This window comes from Pipistrellus kuhlii, unplaced genomic scaffold, assembly GCF_014108245.1.
Source record: "Pipistrellus kuhlii isolate mPipKuh1 unplaced genomic scaffold, mPipKuh1.p scaffold_m20_p_15, whole genome shotgun sequence".
Classification (NCBI taxonomy): domain Eukaryota; kingdom Metazoa; phylum Chordata; class Mammalia; order Chiroptera; family Vespertilionidae; genus Pipistrellus; species Pipistrellus kuhlii.
This window is the reverse complement of record NW_023425460.1, coordinates 9,305,268-9,323,185: the sequence shown is the minus strand read 5'-3', so window position 1 is coordinate 9,323,185 and position 17,918 is coordinate 9,305,268. Positions and strand designations below refer to the sequence as shown.

The window sequence follows — 17,918 nt, the reverse complement described above, 5'->3', positions numbered from 1 at the left end:
GCGACCAATAGTTCTGCCGTTTGGTTAATTTGCATATTAGGGTTTTATTATATAGGATAACATGGCTTAAGTCAGTTAAAATGTCCATATCTTGAAAAGTCCTCAATGAAAATCTAAAGGTGGGAATTTCTGGAATTATGGAAGGTGTGGTGGGCAGAATTCTGAGATGGTCCCATTTCCATCCTCTGGTATATGCATCCTATATCATTTCCTCTCCTTGAGTCTGGGCAGAACCTGTAAATCTGATGGGATACTACTACTGTTATTTAGGTTACTTTACGTGGAGAAAGTATGGGATAATCATTCCTAGGATTATCTGTAGTAATAGAAGCATAATATGCTAATTACACTGGATGGCCAAACAGTGAACGACCTCCCGGATGACCTTTGGACAAAGCTGGGGCTGCTGCGAGGGCCGAGGCAGCAGAGCCCCTTGCACAAATTTGTGTATCGCGCCTTTAGTGATTGTATAACATAATAATCCATCTCAGCACACTGGGGAGAGTTTCTCCTGCTGGCTTTGAAGAGGTGAGTTGCCATGTTGTAAGAGGGCCTGTGAGAATAACATGGTAAAGATTCACGGTGACCTGCTGAGAGTGATCCCTAGTCTACGGCCAGCAAGGGAAAGAGGACCTCAGTCCTACAACCAAAAGGAACTAAATTCTGCCAAGAACCCAAATAAGCTTGGGAGAGGAACCTAAACTCGAGATGAGTGTGCTGCCATTCTGACACTTTGATTGCAGCTTGTTAAGAGAACCCTACTATGCTGTGCTTAGACTCTGACTTTATATGTAGGTGTTCTCACTTTAGGTACATTCAGAGAATGGTCAACTCTTCTGCAACTACTAAAGCAAGCTCATTAATTAGATCTTATCGAGGCACTAATCAAGGTCTAATTAAAATTTAAATTTCTGAAAAAGAACATAAAAGTTCCATCGTTCTTTTGGGAATTCAACAGCCTTGCTCTGATTTCGAATGTATCTGATAATTATAAGTTAGCTCGTTTTCACATAGAATTGGGTATAACTTTAGGCTATAACATGTCCCTTAAAACATTACTACATTTCATAAAAAGTTGATTTAGTTATAGTCATATAATTTCAAATATTTAATATAACTCTAACCCGAGGGTCAGACAAGTGACTTGCTCTTGGTGTCAAGAAAATTAATGACCTGGGAAGGTATCATAGTCATATCATCTTCCCCTCACCCTAAGTCTTTATTAGAGCATTTCACCATATTCCCAGGATCAGATCCTGTTTACAATTAATTCTCTAACTTATTCAACATTAACTGAATATCACTGTATATGCTCAGAGTAGAATATAAAGATATGGAACACATGATTCATGTCCTCAAGAGTTTACAGTCTAGTAGAAAATTTCCCCTTCAATGCTGAGGATATCAGAGACAGTAAGAGGGGGTTAGCTATTTCTAGGAACAGAGAATTTAAATAATGATAATGTCTTCTGAAAGCAATGATTCCAAGAATTTTTAAAAAGTTAATTCCTTATTCTTATTGTTACTTATTCTTTAAAAAATATATATCACCCCCTACTAGGGATGTGCCCGCAATCAAGGTACATGCCCTTTACCGAATCAAACCTGGGACCTTTCAGTCTGCAGACCGACGCTCTACCCACTGAGCCAAACCAGTTTCGGCTGTTACTTATTCTTTAAGATGTCTTTTTTTATTTCTTGATGAGAGAGAGAGAGGGAAAGAGAGAGAGAGAGAGAGAGAGAGAGAGAGAGAGAGAGAGAGAGAGAGAGAGAGAGAGAGAAAGGGGGAAAGAGAAAAAGAAACATTGATTTGTTGTTCCACTTATTTATGTATTCATTGGTTGATTCCTGTATGTGCTCTGACTGGGTTTGAACCTGAAACCTTGGCTTATCAGGACGAAGCTCTCAACTGAACTGCCCAGCCAGGGCTCCAAGAATTTTTGGATGAATGAGGAAACTTAGGAAAGCTAAAAGCTCCAATCTTCCTCATTAATAAGTGCTAACATCTTAAAACTTCTAAAATCATTTGAATCTCAACAGTGAATGGAAAAAAACACACACAAAAAACCAAAAACAACAACAACCAGTAGTTACTACTACTTCCTAAGAGAACAAAAGTACCGTAAGTCTCTGCCCTAACCTGTTTGGCTCAGTGAATAGAGTGTCAGCCTGTGGACTCAAGGGTCCCAGGTTCGATTCTGGTCAAGGGCATGTACCTTGGTTGCAGGCACATTCCCAATAGGGAGTGTGCAGGATGCAGCTGATTGATGTTTCTCTCTCATCAATGTTTCTAATTCTTTCTCCCTCTCCCTTCCTCTCTGTAAAAAGTCAATAAAATATATTAAAAAAAAAAAAAAAGAGTAAGTCTCATCAGGTTTTAGGGCAATTAAAAAAAATATCATTTTTGCAGAGTTTTCACATTGGGGTAGGTTGTTTCCAGCCTGCTGGCTCTTTAATAAGATAAACAGGCAGAGGAAAGGTCATAAAGCCAGTGAGTAGCAGGTACTGGAACTCTGGTCTGAGTTTAAAACGAAAATTTATACTTACCAATTTCTTGCATATAGTTAATGCTCAATAAATGCTAGATGTTAAAACAGAATTTAAAAGTATAACAAATCCTTGCCACTCCAATGAGTAGAGGTGGTGAAGAACACCCTGATTATTAGAAGCTGAATAGTCTGTATCTGTGTATTTCTTTAAAAAAAAAAAAAAAAATATATATATATATATATTTATTTATTTCATAGAAGGGAGAGAAGAGAGAGATAGAAACATCAATGATGAGAGAGAATAGTGGTTCGGCTGCCTACTGCATGCCCCACACGGGGGATGGAACCCACAACCCAGTCAAGTATCCCAACTGGGAATCAAACTGTGATTTCCTGTTCATAGGTTGATGCTCAACCACTGAACCACACAGGCCGGGCTGTTCTGTAGTATCTTTTAAAGGGATACCAACTTTCCATGCTATACAACCTTCTTTAAATTTCTTTGGGATTTTGTGTACCAATTTCTTCACTGAAGAGTAGTATCTTCAGAAAGGTGAAGAACACAGATGCATCCACTGAGATGTTCAGATGTGGGATAAGACGGTAGATTAGACAACAACTCCAAGAGTCTAAGTCACAGTGCACTACAGATGTCAGACATATTTTATACTTATGAGAAGGGTACTAATTCCAAAACATCATAGTATACAAAAGGACTTTATTCTCCCCCTGCAAATGGTGAACGCTTAGCCAGAGGAAACAGCCTAGAGCAAGCATGTCAAACTCGTGGCCCGTGGGCTGCATGCCTTGTTTATTTGGCCCATGTTAGTTAGTCTTTGAGTTTGACATGCTTGGCCTAGAGCCTGTCTTTCTTCAGCTCCTGAGAAACATGGTTCAAAATGGCAAACCTGCATTGCCTCCTGGGTTATATTTCAGCAAAAGTTTTCAAATTCAGCATTTCAGGATATATTGCGAGACCACGTAATGGCGTGGAAAGAATACAGCCTTTGGGGTTAGAGAGACCTGAGCTTGAATCTTGGCTCTACCACTGCATAGCTGGGTAACCAGGAGCCAGTTGTTTCATTTTATATTTCCTTATCCATAATCCAGGGGTAATACCTTAAAGTTTTAAGGATTAAGAGTGATGATGTGCACAAAACACCTGATGTTATGCCTGGTATATAGAAACTCCTATGAAATAATAGCTGCTATTAGTGTTCCAGATGTGTGACAGCTTCACCACCTCCCAAGGGCATTGCTACCGGATTCCCAGGGCTCCGGAGAGAGTTACAGCTTGTCTGTCAAAGATGACTGATTGTTCAGAATACAAGTGTTTTTGTGTGCTAGAAATTACTCCATCACTAGTTTCTGATTCCCCCAACAACCCAGAAGGGACCTAAATACCAAAAGGCTGAAACTCCTTTACTCATTCAAAAGTATTAGACTCAAAGAATTTGAAAACCACAAAGGTTCTCAGAGGTCATCCGCGCCACTTCAGAGAAAAGGAAACTGGGATCATTTGAGGTATGACTGATAACTTCAGAAAAATACTCGGGGCTGCAGAGAGCATCTGTGGGAATTATGCTGCAGGTTTAACTGTTTATTCTCTTGGCTTGTCTGACAATAAGGCAATCTGTATGTATAGAAAGACTATAAAGAATTAAACCAAAGCATGTTATAAATTACGGTTTTCAATCTAAGCCTGCTGGTGCTGGGGCATGAGGCCAAAAGGCCTGATTTGGATGGCTATTTTCCTCGGTTATAGTTTAAAGTACAGCTGGATCTCTGAGTTTACCAAATCTGTAACAGCATTCTGTAATGGGGGCTTTACCATCCCTGAAAACCTTTCGTTCTCTTGGCAGAGATGGTAATGCTCTAAGTTATACAGGCCACAGCTTGTTCCACAGCTCCGACTCAAATAATTTCTGACTTTTCCATCGTAAGATGCCACTGGGGAAGGAGGCATGTTCAGTTTTCCTTTGTCTTCTTCAGCAAACTGGGTAAATCCCTCAGACAGCCCTTGGGGGGTATATGTATAATTTTATGCCCCGTGTGTAAGCAGCAGAACCCATGTCTCTCTCTCTCTCTCTCTCTCTCTCTCTCTCTCTTTTTTTTAAAAAATATATTTTATTAATTTTCCACAGAGAGGAAGGGAGAGGGATAGAGAGCTAGAAACGTCAATGAGAAAGAAACATCAACCAGCTGCCTCTTGCACACCCCCTACTGGGGATGTGCCTGCAACCAATGTACATGCCCTTGACCGGAAGGACCTTTCAGTCCCCAGACAGACGCTCTATCCACTAAGCCAAACTGGTTTCAGCAGAACCCATGTCTCGTAAGTGCTAAACAAGAGACAACCTATAGTGGAAACACACAATATTTCATGGAAAAGGATTTTTGCTTTTTTCCCAAATGGTCAAAATTCACCACGACATTTTGTTCCTGCTTGAGAGTTGTCATTCTCACCTGGGCCAAGCAGAACTAAAGAGCAAGCCTGGAGGAAACTTGGCTTTTTGCTCTGGAAGGATTGCATTGTGCTGTGATATGGTAAACCCGCAGTTGCTACCTGCCTGGGTTCTCAAACTGTTCTGAGGAACATTAACTCTGCAAGTTGTTAAAAGACATTCAGGGCAATTCAAGTTTGGGAACTCTATTGCTTCCTTGGAGATTAATAATGCATATTAGCATATTAAAACGTTGGCAGAAGTAGTGATGTAGAAAGAAATTCTGTATAACCTGGCATTTTCCAAACGTATTTGAATCACGGAACACTTTTTAAAAACCCACAGAACCATTAACATATTGCAGTATACAGTGTTCTTCACAATGCTGTTTGGGAAATTCTATGCTGAATTATGTCTATTTGCAAGTTTTAAAACAACCAAGGAAGAAACAGTGCCAGGGCCATTAAAAAGGTGCCAATTTCTGAAGGTCCTAACCTTTTGGAAAAAATAAAGACAGCTGAGACTGAGAGCAGAAGGCAGACAGAGTGTTCCTTCTCTCCCCCTGCCCCACGCTATCTCCATCCCACCCCCAATATGGGTGATAGGCTCTACTTTAAAAAAAAAAAAAAAAAAAAATCCTCACCCAAGGAGTGAAGATCTTTTTTCCATTGATTTAAAAAATTAAAAAAATATATACTTAATTGATTTCAGAGAGAAAGGGAGAGGGAGAGGGAGAGAAATAGAAAAATCAATGATGACAGAGAATCATTGATCGGTTACCTCCTGCATGCCCCCTAATGGGGATCAAACACACAACCTGGGCATGCCCTTGACCTGAATCAAACCTGGGATCCTTCAGTCCGCAAGCTGATGCTCTATCCACTGAGCCAAACTGGTTAGGGCCCATTAATTTTTAGAGAGAATGATAGGAAAGGGGAAGGGAGGGAGGGAGAGAAGAAAGGAGGGAAGGAGAGAAAGGGAAACACAGAGAGAGAGAGAGAGAGAGAGAGAGGAAGAGAGAGAGAGGAGGAGGAGAAAGAGAAGAAGAGAGAAAATATAACTGTGAGACAGACATGTTGATTGATTGCCTCCCACATTCTCATTGACCAGGGCTAGAATCAAACCTGCAACCGAGGTACACACCCTCGACCCTCTGGTGTGCAGGCCGACACTCTAACCATTGAGCCATGCTGACTAGGACAAGAGGCTCAACTTTTAATCTTATTTAATTAGCTCTTGACCAGCTTGTATACTGTGAGCGTCTAAACAAGGGTAGAAACATGTGTCCAGCTACTATAACAGTGCCTATTCTGTTGGCTGAATAAATGGATGAAATGCACTAAATCTGGTTTATCAACATTCATAATGGAAGCAGCTGACATTTATTAAACATTCACCGAATGACCGGCACAGGTTAATACTTTATGACGTGGGTATCATCGGATTTTAAGAGTCTCATGCTCTACCGACTGAGCTAGCAGGGCACTTCTCATCCGGATTTTAAAAGCATAGAAACTAAATTAGAAGTTGCCCAAAGCTACTCCGCTAGTAAATGATGGAGCCAAGATTCAAATCCAGACACTATGACTTCAGAACCTGGATTCTTATCCAATACACGTTTCTTCCTCTCTTGTAAGATTCATCTCAGCAATAAAATTCCGTAATTCCGTGGAGGGAGAATGTGTAGGGGGCTGAAACCAATGGGAAATCACTAGCAGGACTTCCAGGAGCAGGAGGGTTAAGGGCAAAGGGGAGAATGCAGGGAAAGCCTGCGGAGACATGGAAGGACAGTGGAATGAATGCACTAGAGGCCTCTCCGAGGAGGGGCATTTGAATAGAAAGCTGAAGGATCCATAGAAATCACCAGGTAAAGAGCATAATCAAGTTTCTAAGAAAATTTTCTAAATAGATGATACAAACATCCTCACAGTACATTAAACTCACTTTTTTGGTGTTTGCTTTTACCTTCCTTTGTGGACTATATGTGAGGGACACTTAGTTCTTGTTTGCTACAGTGGGTTAAAGGGTGGCCCCCAAAGCATGTCCCTATTCAGCGCGTGGAACTTGTGAATGAGACTCTGTTTGGAAGAAGGGTCTTTGCAGATGTAATCAAGTTAAGGCTCTTGATGAGAGATCTGGGTTAAAGATTATCCAGTTGGGCCCTAAATCCAATGATCAGCGTTCTTAAAAGAGACACACGGCAGAAGGACATACAGGGAGCAGGAGGGAAGGCCGTGAAGCCAGAAGCAGTGACCGGAGTTATGCGGCCACAAGGCCAGGAATGACGGGAGCTCCCAGAAGCTGGAAGAAGCACGGGAGGGCCCTTCCTTAGAGCCTCAGGGAGCACAGCCCTGTAATAGCTTCATGCTGATTGGGGGCCCTGAGAACTGAGGGAGAGTAAGTTTCTGTGTTTTAAATCAGCCAAGTTTGTGTAATCTGTTATGATAGCTCTGGGAAACGAATACGTAAACTTGGTTTCTCCCTGTTACTGAGCATGAATCTGGGCCACTTTCCCTAGATGTCTACCCTTCTGCACAGGGCATCCGAAGTTATACTGATGTACCTAACTAAGAAGCCAAAACAAATGTCAAACGCAGTTTTGGATATCAGATGAGACTGTACATTTGTACCTCTGTCTCTTTGGCAAGGGTAATGAGGCATGGATTTTTGGACACTAAACATCTCTGAAATGGCCCGAAGCTATTTGAAAGAAGCACTTTTTGTCTTCTTTTTTTTAACCCCCTTGGTTGCACTTTCCTTTGCCACGAATCATTCTATTTTGTACATCCCATAATTTTAACACGGACAGTAATTCATCCTGCATAAGTGTTCTTTAAAGCAATTCTATTGTCTTTAGTTGGACTTTTCAAAAAAAGTTATGTATATATAAAGAGGAGCTTATTAATTTTACTTTTATAATAAGTGATTACTTAAGTCTGGTATCTTTTGATCTGCAGATGCTTTCAAATCTGTTTTGTGAAATAGAGCAATATAGCCTGGCTGGTGTTGCTCAGTGGTTGAGCATTGATCCATGAATCAAGAGGTCACCTGTTTGATTCCTGGTCAGGTCACATGTCCAGTTTGTAGGTTCCATCCCCAGTGCAGGAGCAGCTGATTGATGTTTCTATCTCTCTCTCCCTTTCCCTTTCTCTCTTTCTAAAAATCAATAAAAACATATTTAAAAAATAGAGCAATATAACCAAAGCTATTCTGGAGAAAAGATCTTGCAGAACCACACACACACATATATATCACTTCCATGTCATCATCCAGTTTTTTCAAAAGATTCTACAAAGGTCAGAGGTTGTATTATTTTAAACAAATAAACAAGCAAACCAACTGCTACTTTTTTTGATATTTTGATGAGATATTTTAGTCTTAATAAGCTGTTATAAAATATATGGAATTACATTGACAAAATTGTGAAAAACTATACCCAAAGCTACATTGCAGCATTGTTTATAATATTAACAATAGGAGAATGTAATTGTCAAAAAGAGAGAAATTGTTAAACTATGATGCATCATACCTAAGGTAGAAATTATGAAATTATTTGAAACTATGTTTTGGAGATTTTTTTAAAAGATACATAATAAAACACTTGGTATATGCTAGTACATATAGATGTAAATAAAGATGTGCATGTAAAAGTATGAATACATCTCATAGAGATACGTTATTGCTGAAACTTGGCTATAACTGAAAGATTAATTCTTTACCCAAATTAAAAAGGGTTAACTGAAAACTTTCCCAGATTCTCTGAAGTAGTTGGTTGGGGAAGTGGCTACACTGTACATCCTATGTAAATTGGATCTGCCATTCAGACCTGGCCTTAAAGAAAAGGCATAAGGAATTAAAGAATTGTGTTCCCTGCCTTCCCCACTAGACAGCAGACAGAGCATACCTACAACTTTGTATAAATGTGTGAACTGAAAAGGGTGTGACGAGGTTCTAGACTGAAAACATAGCCTGGTATTTCCTCCATAGCTCAAGCTAATTTTAAAGTGGAAGCAAATCACCTTCCTAAAGCCATGGTTTTCTCATTCTTGACCAGAAAAACACCTCAAAATTCTGAATTATTTGCCCACTTCAGAGTTAAAACAGGAAAATTAACTTGGAAACATTTCTTCCTATATTCTAGGATGATAATAAGAAACCGGTTTATGGTAAACCCAGAACAATTCTAAAAGACCTCATTTAATGAACAGACATAGTCCTTATGTCCTGACTATCTCTCTGTGACCAACTCTCAGGTATATAAACAACAGCAATCATATCGATATATAAATTATTCCTGAAAATAAGGAAGAAAATTCTTCCCAATGCAGTTTATGAGGATAGTATACTCATACAAAACATGAAGACATTACAAAAGAGAAAATTATATACCAATATCCCTCAATACTTAAAAAAATGTTAGCAAATTATATCTACCAATATATTAAAAGCCTAATACATCACTACAAAGTTGGGTTTCATTCAGGATGATAAGCGATAATATAATCTACCATATTAAGAAGATAAAGGAGATTTTATACTCTCTCTCTCTCTCTCTCTCTCTCTCTCTATATATATATATATATACACACACACACACACACATATATATATATATATAAAGTATTTGACAAAATTCAACACCATTCGATGATAAAAATCATTTTTAAATTAGGAAGAATTTGATAATAGGCATCTACTTCCAGAAGCCAATTCCAGCAAGTCATAATTATAAGTGTTTCATTGAAAGGTTGATGGAACTTGGGACTCAACAAGGGCTGAGTCACATATGTTATTGCTTTCTGGGAATGGCTAAAGGCATTTCCCCAAACCTGAAAAGGATGATTGCTTGCTGCCAGACAGCTCAGGGCATCTTAATCTACATGTTATTACCTCCTACTAGCCAAAAACCTGAACGGCCTTAGGCAATTCCCTATTCTGACAATGGATTCTGTACCTAACCCTACCCTTAGATGTGTATATTTTCCACCTTGCCTTAGGACAAATTGTGTTAGTAAAAAGCAAGGGGTTCTGAGACAAGGAGAACTTGGTTTCTTTAGCCAGGCTCCTCAAATGCTTTTCAAAATTATGTTTCGTCTCTGGACTCTTATTTAATTTACACACAGCCCCTTCTTGAGGTTTCCTGAACCCTTCTAGATGCTGAATCAACACTACTGGTGTTAATTTTCAAACGATTTAATCTAATATCCAACTTAAAGGTGACATATTGAATGCTTTATATCTAAAATCAGCCATAAGCCAAGGATAACCACTCACTGCACCACTTGTATTTAACATTTTACTGGTGATTGAAGCACGTACAATAAGGCAAGAAAAGAAGGCATTAATATACAAAGAAGAGAGGTGAAACTGTTTGCAGATGACATGATTTCTTACATAGAAAAACCTAAGGAATTCACAAAACAACTAGAAGAATAATCAAATTTAGCAAGCTATAGAATACAAGCTCAATATAGAAAAATCAATTGTATTTTAATAGCAGTAGCAAACAGTTAGGAAATGAAGTCAAAATTCCATTTATAACAGCATTAAAACATAAAATATTTATGTTTAAAAAATATGTGCAAGACTTGTGTATTTAAAAAACTACTGCTGAGAGAAGACCTAAAATAATGGATAGAACATGCTCATGAAGGAAGACTCATGATCACTAAGATATCAGTTCACTCCAAATTACTCTATATGTTAAATGTTATTGTAATCACAAGTCCCACCTCTTTTTTTACACAGAAAGTGACAAGCTAATTCTAATATTTATATGGATATACAAAGAAACTAAAATATGTAAAGTAAACCTGAAAAAGAAGAATCAAGTTGGGAGGATTTATAATACCTTCTACTGCTTTAAGACTTTCTATAAAGCTACAGTAATCAAGACAGTGAGGCTGGGCATAAAGAAAGACATATAGATAAGTAGAGAGCTCTGAAATAGATTTATAGTTAAAAGGTCATTTGATTTTTGATAAAGGTGCCAAAACAAACAGATGGAGGGCCGTTTTGACAAATGGTGCTGGTACAGTTGGATATCTATGTAAAAAAAAATCTTGACTCCTACTTCACACAGTATATAGAAATTAGAGATGGATCATATATAAAATATAATAATTAAAAACACTAATGCTTCTAGGAGAAAAATATAGGAGAATCTTCATAGTTTGGTGGTAAAGGGTTGTCAGGACCAGAAAATAATAATAAAAAAATTAAACTGGATGAATTACACTTTATCAAAATAAAAAAACAAACTTCTGTTAATCAAAATACACCATTCAAAAAGTGAATAGGCAAGCCACAGGCTAGAAAAATATTCACAAAATATATATCTAATATAGGATTTGCATCTAAAATATATCAAGATCTTCCAAGATTCAATAATAAGAAAGTAACCCAATAAAAATGGGCAAGAGATTTTAACAGACACTTCACCAAAAAAAATAAAAAATAAAATAAAATATGAATACTAACACAAAAAGTTGCTTAACAGTAGAAGTCATCAGGGAAATACAAATTAAAAATACAACAAGACACCTTTATATAAACTCGAAAATCACTTAAATTAGAAAAGACTGTTGTTAACCAATTATTAAGAACGTGGAACAAGTTGAACTGCTGCACATTACTGGCGAGACTGTAAACAGATACGCCGTGAAAAAAAGTCTGATAGTTTTTTAATAAAGAAATATTCACTTCCCTTGGATCCAACAATTCTCTCCTTAGGTATTTACCCAAGCGAAATGAAAATACATATGCTCATAAAAACTAACAGAAGACTGTTTATAGCAGCTTTATTCAAGATAGCCAATAACTGGAAACAGCCAATGTGTCCAACAAAAGGTAAATTGTGGAGTATTCATAAAATAGATTACTAATTATAAAAAAAGGAACAAACTATTGTACATGCAACAATATAAAAGAATCTCAAAAAATAGGCTAAGAAAAACTTTAAAGAGTGTACACTACAATTCCATTTTTATGAGGTTTTAGAACAAACAAAATAAACTAAATGCACAGAATTAAGGTTGCTTATTGGTGAGTGGAGGCAGAATTGACGCTGAAGGAGCACAAAGGAACTTTAAACAAATACTGAACTTCAGTTAGTATTTATGAAGTATTCAGGAAAGAATGTGCTTAAGTCTGTAACTTACTTTGAATGCACCAAAATAAATAAATTAATTAATTTAAAGATTGATAGAGGACTATCAGGGAAATACAGAAAAATGTTAATTGAATCATATATATGGATGTTCTTTGGTTAATTATTTCAAATTTTCTAAATGTCTGAACATTTTCATAATAAAATATTGGAGGAAAATTGTGTTTTCAATTCCCCTAGCTCTCTCTCACTGCCAGTACAAACTGGAACTGAATTTGTATAAAGCCCATAGGGGGTGCTATTTTCAGAGTAATAATTTTACCTTAATAAAAACAAAACAAAACAAAAAACACCCAACAAACTTTAATACAAGACATAAACCAAGCCATTCCTTCTCACCAGAGAATGAATTAAAAAGAAGAATGATTTTGCTTCACCTTATATATGTAATCTCTGGCTCTGATGGAGAAGTTCAGAAGCTTCATGCACTGTACCTCAGCTTAGATGACTATTTCTAAGGCTAATCATTTAAAGATGGGTACCTGTCTTGACTATAATTTTTTAAAAATGTAACTCACTCCACCCTATTTTTACTGAATCTATTGGGGTGACACTGGTTCACAAAATTATACAGGTTTCAGGTGCACAATTCCACAACACATCATCTGTACGCTGTATTGTGTGTTCACCACCTCAAGTCAGGTCTCCTTCCATCACCATTTATCTCCCTATACTGCCCTGACTTTAGTCTTTAGCACAAGAAAATGTATTTTCTGAGCTTGGCCCCTCAAGGTGAAACTCAGGGATATGATGTCAACAATACAGAAAGAAAAACTTTTGAGTTTCATTACCTTTATCAAGAGATGCCCCAGCCATGTGGTAAAAGCTCAACGCAGTGTCCACATCATTAATATTCTTTAGGAAAGTAAAGAAGTTCTCCACTTCCTGAAATGTCAGGCCCTGAAAAAGAGAGAGAGCAGAGTAAGGCAGGAACCTCGAACAAAAAGCTGCATAAAATGCAGAAACTAGGCTGTTATTCATGTCTATCAACCAGAAATTTATACTATGTCTAGAAGAGAGACTGAATAAATTAGTCAAGGAATGTCAAATTTGTACACAATCGGGGAACAGAACTCTAGAATTTTACTCCGTGAAAGGAAAGCTGGCTAATTGCTTCCCTCTCACATGTAAAATATGACATGATTGCTTTCACTGTTACAGTGGAGGCTGGATATCTTTAACAAAAATATTTCAAACTGTGCCTTGCAATTAGTCACAATTATCTATATTGATATTCCTAAATGAGCTGTAGCCATTTGACCTGTCATTCAGCTTAACAAGTAAGACCAGAGTCAGGATTTCAATTTAAATAATCTACTTACAGGCTAACTAAGCTCTTTTTAAAAATATATTTTTTATTGATTTTTTACAGAGAGGAAGGGAGAGGTATAGAGAATTAGAAACATAGGTGAGAGAGAAACATCGATCAGCTGCCTCCTGCACACCCCCTACTGGGGATGTGCCTGCAACCAAGGTACATGCTATTGACCAGAATCGAACCTGGGACCTTTCAGTCCACAGGCTGACGCTCTATCCACAGAGCCAAACCAGTTAGGGCTAACTAAGCTCTTTGAAGTTTAAGCTAATTAAAGAATCATCCAAAATCAGTGATTTACATTGGAACAGTTTCAGAATGTATAATAGAACCCAAGGACTTGGGAAGCTGCTCAATATCTCAATTTAAAACCTACGGATAAAGCAATTAGCCATTTAATTTTAATCTGATGAAATCCTGTGAATGAAGAAATTCTTTTTAAAAGCTAGTCAAAGGTTTGATGATCTCAAATTCTATTTCTATGAAAGCTCAAGAGAGAGCAGTTACATAAATAGGAGCTACAGGGAATTCCCACCCAGGGAGGAAGATTAGTCCTATTAGCCATTTCCCACTTCTCACACATCATGCTGTGATGGAATGAATTCAATTTCTAAGCAGTAAATAACACTGAAGAGACACTGAGATCAACGCCTTTTAATGAAAAATCAGGTCCTTAATGGATTGCAAATGTTAGTACTGCTGCTCTTCCAATTTCCATTTCTCCAAAACACAGAGGCCAGGAATCCACAGTGTTATCTCAGTAATAAGGAAACCTTAAGACAGACAATCCATAGTACTTCCCTGGTATTCTCTAAACTGGGTCAATGTTATCTTTCTTATTTTATCAATCAAAATAAGAACTAAATTACTGAATGTATAATTATATCACATTATCTTTTATAGTTTACTAAAGGCCTGATGCATGAAAAAAAAAAAAAAGGCCCAGAAAAAAATGTACAACTTTACAACGATGTAAAATGAACATCCATAAAACCTCCATTCAGGTCAAGAAACAGATTCCTATTGGCATCCCAGACGGAGCCTCCCTCTGTCTCACCAACATGGCCCTTCCCAACCATAAGCCTCTTCTCTTCTTAGCGATAATTACTTTTCTGGTTTTTAGTGGCTACATTTCATTGTCTTAAAAAAAAAAAGTGACTGCATATGTGACAATGGCCCCATAACATTACAATGGAGCCGAAAAATTCCTATCCCATTAGCCTTGGTAACATCATAGTGCTATGCATTACATGTTTGTGGTGATGCTGGTGTAAACAAACCTACTGGGCTGCCAGCTGTCAGTTGTATGAAAGCATAGCATAGCACATACTATGTGTTTCTGTGATCAGATATATTTTGACACACAAATACTTACCATTGTACTACAATTACCTACAGTATTCAGTACATAACAGTTTAGGCTAGGAGCAACAGACTATGTACCATATCGCCTAGCTGTGCAGTAGGCTATAAGTCTGTGTAAGTACGCTCTATAATGTTCGCACATGATGAATCGTCTAACTACTTATTTCTCAGAACATATCCCTGTTGTTTAGCGGCACGTGACCAAACAACATATGGTTTTTCTCTTTAAGATTTGTCCATATTTTTGTGTACATATGTAGTTCATTAATTTTTATTGCTATAACCATTCCATTGTGTAAATATACCACAATTTATTTATCCATTCTATTTGGGCTGTTTCTAGTTTTGGGCAATTATGAAGAATAGTGCCTCTGTATTTAAGCATTAATTCAAACATGTATGAACTACCTACTATGTACCAAGCTCTGTAATACTTGGCAGTGAAATGGAAGGCCAACACTAAATAATTTTCCCATAACTTGAGGACATTTTCTTGGCCTTGATTTAGAGCAGCAATCGCCAACCAGTTTGTGTAAGGGGCTTGGTCCTCTCAGCCACAGGTTTTGTCTGGAAGGAAGGTCGTCTGGAAGGTCGTTTGGCTGTCCGGTCTAATTAGCATATTACACTTTTATTATTGTAGATGAGTACAGAGTTTCAGTCTGAGAAGATGAGAGTTCTGGAGATGGATGGTGGTGATGGCTGTACAACAGTGTGAATGTACTTAATGCCACCGAATTAAACACTTACTGGTAAATTTTGCTATGTATATTTTAAAAAAGGCTTGCTAAAGCTTTTTTACTTTTCTTATTACAGTGTGGATTTCTATGGCAGGGGGACAATAGGGACCTGAGTTACTGAAAGGGTTTTATAAGGCCAATAGGTTAACATAAAATTCTAAGAGCAGAAAAGGCATGGCAGTGAAAATGCTCCCTACTCTGACAACCTTTAATGTTTGTTAATTTACTTATCATGAAAAAATACAACTACGGCCAGAGTGCTTATGCTGAGGATCATTTGAGGACAGACAGCTAGAACAATGTGAATTGAGTGACTATTCATTTGATAATTTAGAAAATAACTTGGTTATCAGCCAAGTTATTCACAGAACAAATGTCTGACACCCCTTTAAGCTAATACCTCAGTATGACAAAAAGCATCTCTCATGCAACAAAGGACAGATGCTTTTATTGCTGGCAAAATCAACCATTAGCACAATTTTAAAACAAGAGTGCTAAGGTTGCTAAGGGTGTGAAAGAAACAATGATTACAGACAATTAAAGAGGTAGAAAATTGTTGATTTGGATAAACAGAAAGCAGTCAGCCAGTGACAGTCATTTGGGAGGCAGTGACATGTGAACAAGCAAAGATACTGCATGCTGCCTGAAAGACACCCCTGGACTGAATGCTGAAAGTGATTCGCCTGCCTGGCTGGTGTTGCTCAGTGGTTGAGTATCGACCCATAACCAGGAGGGCATGGTTTGACTCACAGTCAGGGCATAAGCCTGGGTTTTGGGCTCAATCCCCAGTAGGGGACATTATTATTGATGTTTCTATCTCTCTCTCCCTCTCCCTTCCTCTCTGTGAAATCAATAAAAACGTATTAAAACAACAATCACAACAACAACAACAACAACCAAAAAACATTGTGATTTAAAATACTGAGAAAAGAGACAAATCATAGACTAGGAGAAAATATTTCAAAATCATATATCTGATAAAGGACGTGTATCCAGAATTATGTAAAGTACTGTTACAACCCAATGAGATGGTAATAATAACCCAATTAAAAAAAAAGATTTGAATAGACTTCTTACCAAAAAGATATATGAATGTCTAATAAACACATGAAATGATGTTCAGAATCATCAGTCATTAGGGAAATGCAAATTAAAACACAATGAGACACCACCACACATCCATTAAAAAGACAGTAATGGCCCTGGCAAGGTAGCTCGGTTGATCAGAGCATCATCCTGATATGCCAAGGTTTCAGGTTTGATCCCGGGTCAGGGCACATACAAGAATCAATCAATGAATGCATCCATAAGTGGAACAACAAATTGATGTTTCTTTCTCTCTCTCTCTAAAAATCAATTAATAAAAAAAGAAAATCTTTTAAAAAAAAGACAGTAACAACTTTTTGTGAGGATGTGGAAAAACTGGAACTCTCACACATTGCTGTGAAATGTAACATGGTACAGCTACTTTGAACAACAGTTTGACAATTTCTTAAAAAAAAAAGTTAAATATAATTTTACCATACAACCCACCATTCCACTCCTAGGAATCTCCTTAAGAGAAATAAAAACACAGGTTTGCATAAAGACTTGTATGCAAACGTTCATAGAGGTATTACTTATAATAGCCCCAAACTAGAAACAATTTAAATGTTCATAAACTGGTGAATGAATGAACAAAGTGCAGTATACTAGTATACATACAATAGAATGTTTTTTATTATTCAGCAATAAAAAAAGTAACCAACTATTAATATAAGCAACAACATGAATAAACCTAAAAAATGTAAGTAAAAGAAACCAGACACAAAAGACTACATTATTATATGAAAACATTTATATGAAATGTCCAGAAAAGTCAAATCTATAGAGATAAAAAAAGAATTTATGGTTATCAGTGGCTAGAGTGCAAATAGGGATTGACTGGCATGAGAGATATTTTTGGAGCGATGGGAATGTTCTAAAACTTTTCAGTGATGATTGCATATATCTGTACGTTTACTACAAATCATTGAACTGTACACTTAAAATGGGTTAAATTTTTTGGTGTATAAATTGTACATCAATAAAGCTTTTAAAGAAATAAAAAGTAGTTGTAATAGATGAGAAGCTGGGTAAGGAAAATTTGACTTCATCTGGAATCAGCTATAAAGTCACATATTTAGTGCTGATAGGCCACAGATGAGTATAAACACACTGTAACGGATGGATTCCTTTGCCTTGTCTTTTAACTGGTCATGGCAAATTCATCTGCCAGGAATTAATTAATCCATCACCTGAGGTGTTTCTTGAAGGGCTTTGCAAGCAATAGTTTCTAGAATTTGATAACCACATGTGGCTCAACCCTCAAACACCTTGCAAGAATAAGTGAATATTTGCCCTAACTGGTTTGGTTTAGTG

At 37.3% G+C, this 17,918-nt stretch overlaps 1 protein-coding gene and 1 long non-coding RNA gene across 7 annotated transcripts in view; both read right to left on the bottom strand.

Moving 5' to 3' along the window:
• MICU1 (mitochondrial calcium uptake 1) overlaps positions 1–17,918 on the bottom strand; it is a 142,950-nt gene that overhangs the window by 14,001 nt on the left and 111,031 nt on the right. For all 6 annotated transcript variants that reach the window (XM_045581739.1, XM_045581742.1, XM_036437778.2 and 3 more), the window contains one exon: positions 12,893–13,001. In XM_045581739.1, coding sequence (XP_045437695.1) covers positions 12,893–13,001 — 109 coding nt within the window. The remainder of the gene's footprint in view (positions 1–12,892; positions 13,002–17,918) is intronic.
• Positions 14,125–16,690, bottom strand: LOC123652367. The gene is made up of 2 exons (XR_006741666.1): positions 16,596–16,690; positions 14,125–14,189 (listed from the first exon to the last, which is right to left on the bottom strand). It is a non-coding gene; the product is annotated as an uncharacterized LOC123652367 (long non-coding RNA).